General features: G+C 37.9%; 1 protein-coding gene across 1 annotated transcript in view; it reads left to right on the top strand.

The window, feature by feature from the left end:
• POLA1 (DNA polymerase alpha 1, catalytic subunit) overlaps positions 1-7,842 on the top strand; it is a 295,898-nt gene that overhangs the window by 191,434 nt on the left and 96,622 nt on the right. The window contains exon 35 of the mRNA XM_007181502.2: positions 2,393-2,509. Coding sequence (XP_007181564.2) covers positions 2,393-2,509 — 117 coding nt within the window. The remainder of the gene's footprint in view (positions 1-2,392; positions 2,510-7,842) is intronic.

Genomic DNA, 7,842 nt, shown 5'->3' on the forward strand with positions numbered 1-7,842 from the left:
ATCAGCATTTGACACAATTTCATACACAATGATTTCAAGGAATTAGTGATGCTGAGACTAAAGCAACAGGTGATAGAGTTTTGCATGTTTTGGTAAAGGTTTGTTTTGCTATTGGACAGGCCAGCATCACCTCTTTTGAACCCTCTACTTAAAACATGGTTAAAGTAGCGATCGGAAAACTTAATGACCGTATTACTCTTGGTTATGACAGTTTGGCATTTACATGTGGCATTGCATAATAAAATGACATATTTGGATGGCAGACATCCTTAGAGTGGTTCTGGGGTTTTTTATTAAAAGCCAAACATTTTTATAGATTGGACTTCCAAAGAACTACACATTATTAAATTTTTTTTCCTTCCACTGACTTGGCAATGTACCTTTGGGCTGCATGTTATTTCCCAAATGGGAAATGAAAATAAGTTTAATTTTGTCCTTGTGAGTGATAATTCAAAGGGAATTTATACAACATTAGTATTTTCTTTTGCTTTGTTTTTATCACCCATGAGAGGCAAAATGCACTATGAGATCTTGTAACATAAGATTTGCGCCATCATGGAATATTTTCAAAGACCTGGCATATTTATTTTTAACAGCTCAAATGTTCCTTGAAAGGTATATTTAGCACAGTCAATATTTGCTGGGGGAACAAAGGGTTAACCAAATGTACTTGACAAAACTGAATGGAAGCAAAGCATATATTGAATATGATTAGGGCCTCTTTCCCCCATAGAAGAGTTTTATTTAAAATACGCCAAGACCAAAAGCTTAATTATCAAAATAAAACAAGAGGCATAAAGAGTTACAGGCTTCTAATATTTTTTTTCAGCCCCAGTTCCCTTCACACAGTTATCAGCATGTTTAATTTCCATGCATAATAGCTCTAGTTATTGTTGTCATTTGTAAAGGGAGATTAACAGATAGTAAGTACAAACAAACCCAAATAAGTACTGAATAGAGAGGTGACAAAGAATAAAAGACCTCTTTAATGTTAATTATAACTGGTAGGAAGTCTAGACAAATTATATTATCTGTTTTCTATATGATTTGAAAGGACATTTAGTTAGTAACTCTGTCAGAGATAGAGTTGGGTGTTTGCTTTAGAAACAGGTGAGGTGACAATTTAGCATCTCCCTGGTTGGCAGTTCACCTGGTGAGTCATGAAGTTGTGGTAAGTTGATGGAATCAAGTCTCAGAAATATCTGAAAAGAACTGTAGCTTTTGAACATTATATTTTAAAAATTAAAAAATAATTTTAACTTCTGGGTTGTATTCTGGTACTTAATACTTTATTGTCTCAAAACATGGTAATTGACCTATCTGCTTGCTTTTTAAAAATTTTTGTTAAGAATTGAATGAATTACAGCTATGGTTGTGAATATTAACTGATAGATATTCGCAAGTGTGTAAAGCCTCAGGTAGCAAATAGTGTCACAAACCTAAATGAATGATGAAGGGGTGGTTCAGTCCTGCATTTTTCATACATGGTTTCCTTGAATGCTACTGTTTACTTCAAGAAAAAACTAGTCTCATGTTTAGTTTTATAGGCTACATTTAAAATGTATCACCAGCTGCTGCTGTCAGCCCCACGATCCCTCTGTCTCCCCCATACCTAGAACAGGCTAAAGCAAAGTATCTTGTGTCTTTAATTCTGAGGGGCCATCGATTGTGAGCTACACTCTTAACAGCTTTTTTGGAGGAAACATAAATACATGTCATTTGTAAAGGTGTCTTGAGTTTCAGAAACATTAAAATGTGAATAAAACCGTGTCCTCAAATCAAGAAAATGTGGTAATAGGCCCTAGGAATTGGAACAAACAGTTGCCTATGACTCAGAACCACTGATTCTCTTTTCTAGTTCAGGGTCTTTTGCTATGGTAGTAGTTATATGTCTCAGATAGGTAGAATCTACATGAATCCCTCCCTTCTCTGTGTTGTTTTAGTTGGTACCATACAACTTGGTTCTTAAAGCCAGCCCATAGTGAATTGCTTTTAGGCTTTGTGTAAAGCTTTTAGACCTTGCTTTCCTATTTAGATTGTAATTTCCTGTAAACCCATCAGTTTACATTCTGCATGTAATCATATGAGGTTTTTTTTTGGAGGTTTTGGCGTATTCGGTGGGGTTGGGGATTTCTTTTAAGTAAAGAAAATAACGTCTCATGTGATTTTTTTTTTTTTTTAACTTTATGAGTTTCCTAACTTTTATGTTGGGGGCATAGATCAAATTAACACATCAGGAAAGAAGGGTAGAGAGCTATTTCAGAATCTCTAAGGAAGGTTTGAATGCAGTGAGTCTACCTGGATCACAATGAGTCTATCTTGATCACGATAGGGTTTTTATTTGTATTGGTTGATGGTGGTGATAGGACTGAAGCATCCTTTGTCTCTCCAGGGCTGGTTGATTTGTGAGGAGCCAACATGTCGAAATCGAACTCGGCACCTTCCCCTTCAGTTCTCCCGAAATGGACCTCTTTGCCAAGTCTGCATGAAAGCTACACTTCGACCAGAGGTAACGGTCGTATCATGCTCAAGAAGTGTGTGTGTGTGTGTGTGTGTGTGTGTGTCTGTGTGTGTGTGTGTCTGTGTGTGTGTGTGTCTGTGTGTGTGTGTGTCTGTGTGTGTTGGGGGGAGCTTGCTCCTCCCTTAGCTCTGGGAAGTGGATATTTGGTATATGCCCTGTGGTGACACCCTGCACACATGTATTTAAGAAAATATCCAGACTTCAAAAAGATACATGCTTTATTTTTCACATCATGAACAGTATATATTTATATCTGAAAGAGAAGCTGACTAGTTCCCGTATGGGTTACTCATATCTTTGGTTGCCACTTCTTAATTACAGAGAATAGATAACTTTCCTTTGTAGAAACTGCTGTTACCTTTGGACTAGATCAGAACCCCTTTTGCAGGGGCCAGAAAACCTCCCAAACCTATACCATAAAGGGCTTATTTGATTTGTATGAGATTCCATTGTTTCTAAGTAGCAGCACAGAGGAGTAGTTCTCAAGCGTTTTCTCGTCCTTAGTACATACACCTGAGGGATAAGGCAGTCTCTCGTTGGTGACTCCCATCTGGGGAGCACATAGTCTGGAAGCACCTTACTGGTCAGATGCCTTCCCTCTGTCGCCCCCTCTGAGCACCATGGACCCAAGCAGCATTTCCCAAACTGTGCGGAGAGGAATGTTTGAAGGTCTTCCAGGCAAAGAAGGTTTTGTGATCAAGTACTTCTAGCCAACTCTGGGCTAGCCAAGGTTAAACAGGACTTATTGTAGATTGTCCTAGAACCTGTAAAATGATAATGTGAAGTCTGCCTCACCAATACAGGACTGTAATATGCCTCACTTTCCAAATTTATCTGGTCCAAGGATTTGTAAGGATCTGGATGAGAAGAGAGTAAGAATAGGGAGCTTGTTATCTACTTATTTTTTAACTCATAGGCCAGTTTTACAACCAGATTTTATCTTCAGATCTTTTCACTGAAAAGGGTTGATACACAGGCTAGTTTTAGAAAAATATTTTAAAGTTCTCATGGGTTTTTATTTTAATTTTAAGATAATATATCATTTCACAAAATTTAACAAGAAGTCAAGAACTACAAAGGGCTACCACCATTGTTGTGTATACCCTTGTTCTTTTGCATATCCATATGTATTTTTTATGTGGTTTCAGTCATAATGAAGATACGCTTTTGTATCATGTTTTTTTTTGAGCATCTGTCTCTGTTGCTAGTTAATTTTCAGTACCAAAACTTTTAAACACAAATTTAACCATTCCTCTCATTGGACATTTTAGGCAATTTCACTATCCATTTACTAGAAAATTGTGATGAATGTTTTCCTGCTTAAATTATTTATTATTTGAAATATTTCTTATCAACAGTACATATCTAAGTGCATAAATACCATGTGGACATGATTCATGTTGCCACATTACTTTCTTAATGGATTATCTCAACTTAAGTACCAGTTTTACCACTGCCTTTGCAGCATTTGGGCATTATCATTAATTTATTTTTAACTAATTTGATAGGTATAAAATGTTCCTTGCCTTATTTAGTATATCTTTGATAATTAGCAAAGTAGAATGTAGATTTTTTAAAAAATATGGAACACATAAGTGAGAATTAGCTGTTATAGCGAATTCTTTTTACGTCAGTCTCATCCTAAGATTTGCATCAGCAGGTGCGAAAAGAAAGCAAAAGTATATATATTTAGTGTGACTCATCAATCCCGTTGTAAACTCCAGGGGAATCACCTTGCTTCATGAACCGATGCTGCCTTTGAGACTTTTTAAGCATCTAGCTCATCAAGTCAAGTTCAGTGAAAACTGAATTACTTCTTAGCAAGTCAGCCGGTCTTAGGATTCCATTCCTGGTGAGAGAAAGTGAAAGGAAAGTGTATAGCTAGTAGATCGGTAACTTTCCAGTAAATGCTGATGATGTTACTGGTAGTGCTTTAATACATCAGGTTATCTTTTATTGTTTATGACCCTTTTTTAAATGAGTGGGCGAACACATGCATTTTGAAGTATTTTTTCCCTTCATTTTCTTGTCCTCAAGATGGGAGCATGTTAGGCAGGCATTTACCAAGGTTATCAACTACTCTTCCCAGGGAAAAGCTTTCCTAGCTTAGCTGCTCAGGCCATGTTGCTGCTCAGAACATGACCGTCTGGAATAACTGGAGGTTCAGAGCATCCTGGTTGGTGATACTGCTCTTCGCCATTCCTCACAGGGACCTTGACAGTGGGACTCAGCCCACTCTTCTGCAGTCCATTTTCAGTTGCTAGTGATGAGTGGGGAATCTCTTAATTCTATTTATGATGTTCCTGGGCTTTCCTAGTAGGAGGAAAAAGCTGTATCTTTTTAGAGATAGTTCCAAGGTAGCTCCAAAATCAGTAGTGCGATGGACAGGATCATTGTAATTACCACAGGGTTTTCCAAAGGGTCTGTTTTGCAGGATTATGCTTAACTGGGTCTTAAGTTCTGGGTTGCTGTGTCTCAGTCATACATTACTTTCATTTAATAAACACCTACTATATCCTAGGCACTTTGCTAGGGACTAGGGACATAGCAACGAACAGGACATTTCCTTATTTGTAAAAATAGTTTAGCATTACATGGATTATATAAAATTGATGTCTGTGGGCAAAAATAGGCATTTGTGAATATCCATATGGACAAAATCACCAGACTTTCCTAATGCTTGACTAGTGGGGACTTTAAATATGTTGTCAAGTTTGATGGTAAAGTACTTACCTCTTACTGTGCCAGTCTCATCCTCACATGATAAATCTACTCTCATTTAGTCCTGTGTTGCAGTTGACTTGAGTACTTTACAGAATTGACTTGGGGTATGAGAGCTGGCTCTTTTTCTGGCTCCTCTTGCCAGTGTTACAAGAAAGAAAGCTGGGACGGTTTTGTTCTCAGGGTTTTAGACGTGTCTCTCTTCTCAGATACCTTAAAAAAAAAATCAGTTAAGTTTTTTCAGGTTCATGGCAATTTAACAGTATACAGATTGCTAATTATTAGGAATATACTCTCTTGCATCCTCTGCACATAGGAAGTGCAGATAAATACAGGAATGAAAACTCCAATGTATGTGTAAGTTCCTAAGTGAATAGAACTCTTTTTCACACTGATGATAGAGACAAGACTTATCCAAGTTAGAGAATAATTATTTTAATATATATTTATTTTAAGGATGTATGTGGTTTTTTACTTCTTAAGGTGGCCAAGTCTGTATGGCTGTGAGCTGAACCCCCAGGGGATCCTGTATTATGTAATTCACCAAAAATAAAGCGTTTGTTTGTTTTGGTTTTTCCTTAATAGAACTAAGATTTCAAACCAAGTTAAACTTTTCCTCACTAACATTGCCATACTTGAATCCATGCTTGATAAGAAAACATTTACTTGTGATGCTGTCGGGGGCAGGAGCACTGTGGCGGAGTTTAGTTTGTTCAACAAAATTTCTTGAAGACCCCTCATGAGGAAAGCACTGAAATGACTTCCAGTCCTACTGTGGGACACCCCTAGTGTTTCTCACATTATCCTCAGTTGTAAAACTGTTAAAATCTTTTGTAACGGAACATCGGTACCATATAGGACTCTGGCCTTCAAGGGAGAAGGGAAATACTGAACTTGTGATCATTGTGTGTTGCAATTTCAAAATGGCTGTGGCTGACGGATTATTGATTTAAAAAGTAGGTTAGAGATAGTGCAAATGTTGCCAGGCTACGTGGGACAGTGTCTTGTTTCTGCACAAGTTGAAAACATGAAGATAGTTGTGGTCTCTTAAGGCAGTAATCATAAGCTGTACAGGAAGAGAACCTTGGGACTATGATGGAAAGTCTTAAACGTCTGTATCTAGTCATGGGTTACCCTCCAGTAGACGACGGGTTTTTACCACGAAGGGCCTTTTGGAGTTCTCTGCTCTGATTTTCCTGTGCTTGTTTTCTGATGCAGAGTTTGCTAGATTCTACATGCAGATTTGCTTACCCTGAGCAGATGCTAGCCTTCCTTTTCAATATACTTTTTAAAAAAATTATCGAGGTGAAATTCACATGACAAAATTAACCATCTTAAAGTGAGTAATGCAGTGGCACTTAGTATTGCTACATTCACAGTGTTGTGTGATCACTACCTCTATCTAGTTTCAAAACATTTTCATTTTCCCGAAAGAAAACCCTGTACCTATTAAGCAGTCACACCCCGTTCCTCCCCTTCTTTCAGCCCCTGGAAACCACTAATCTGCTTTCTGTCTCTATGAATTTACCTAGATTGGATATTTTATATAAATGGAACCATACAGTGTGTGACATTGTGTGTCTGGCTTTGTTTCTGAGGTTCATCCATGTTGTAACCTGTGTCAGTGCTTCATTCCTTTTTATGGCCAAGTAATAGTCCATTGAATAGATATACCACAATGTATTCATCCATTTATCCATTGATGGACACTTGGGTTGCTTCATTCAACATACTTTTAAAGTTTATTTTATTTTCATTAGCTAGATAGGTCTTACATTTGGCCTAAATTTGTGTCCTGTGCCTCCCTTGTTGGTCCTAGTTCAGTTGAATGGTACTACACAAAGCTAGACTGATCCTTCCTCTGTTCTTGCCTTCAGTAAGCACCTACTCTCTGCCTGTTTTCTGAGAACCTTTTAGATATTTGAAGGTAGCTGTCTTCCTAAGCTTTCCCCTGCTAGGCCAAGTATTCCTAGGTCTTCAATCATTTCTTTAGTGCTTTGCTTTCAGAAAAGTTGCATGCAGCACTTGGTGAGCTCTCACTAGCACTAGTATGGAGCAGAATAAACCTGCCACTGCCAACTTTTCTAGGTAGTACATTTCTTTGAAGTCTTTTTAAGGTTGCATTAACTTTCTTGGTATCCATATTCACAGCATTGATTCATTTTGAGTGTTTCATATGCTCAAACAGATAATAATTTCTTGACACATACAATTGCTAAGCCATGCCTTATCAGGTTTTCTGAGACCCAAGTGGTTTATTTTTACCTAATGTAAGACTCCATTAGTACTATATTAGTTTCCTAGGGCTGCTGTAATGAAGTACCTCAAACTGAGTGGCTTAAAACAATAGAAATTTCCTGTTTCATGGTTCTGGAAGCTAGCTAGAAGTCTGATATACAGGCACCGTAGGGAACTCTCCCTCTGAAACCTGTAGGGGAAAATCATTCCTTGCCTCTTCTAGCTTCTGGTAATCCCTGGCGTTCTTTTGCCTGTAAATACGTCACTGCAGTCTCTGCTACCACAGTCACGTGGCCTCCTCCCAGTGTGTCTCTTTTCTTCTTATAAGGACACCAGTCATACTGGATTAGGGCCCACTGTAA

The sequence above is a fragment of the Balaenoptera acutorostrata genome, chromosome X, assembly GCF_949987535.1.
Source record: "Balaenoptera acutorostrata chromosome X, mBalAcu1.1, whole genome shotgun sequence".
NCBI classification, from domain to species: Eukaryota; Metazoa; Chordata; class Mammalia; order Artiodactyla; family Balaenopteridae; genus Balaenoptera; species Balaenoptera acutorostrata.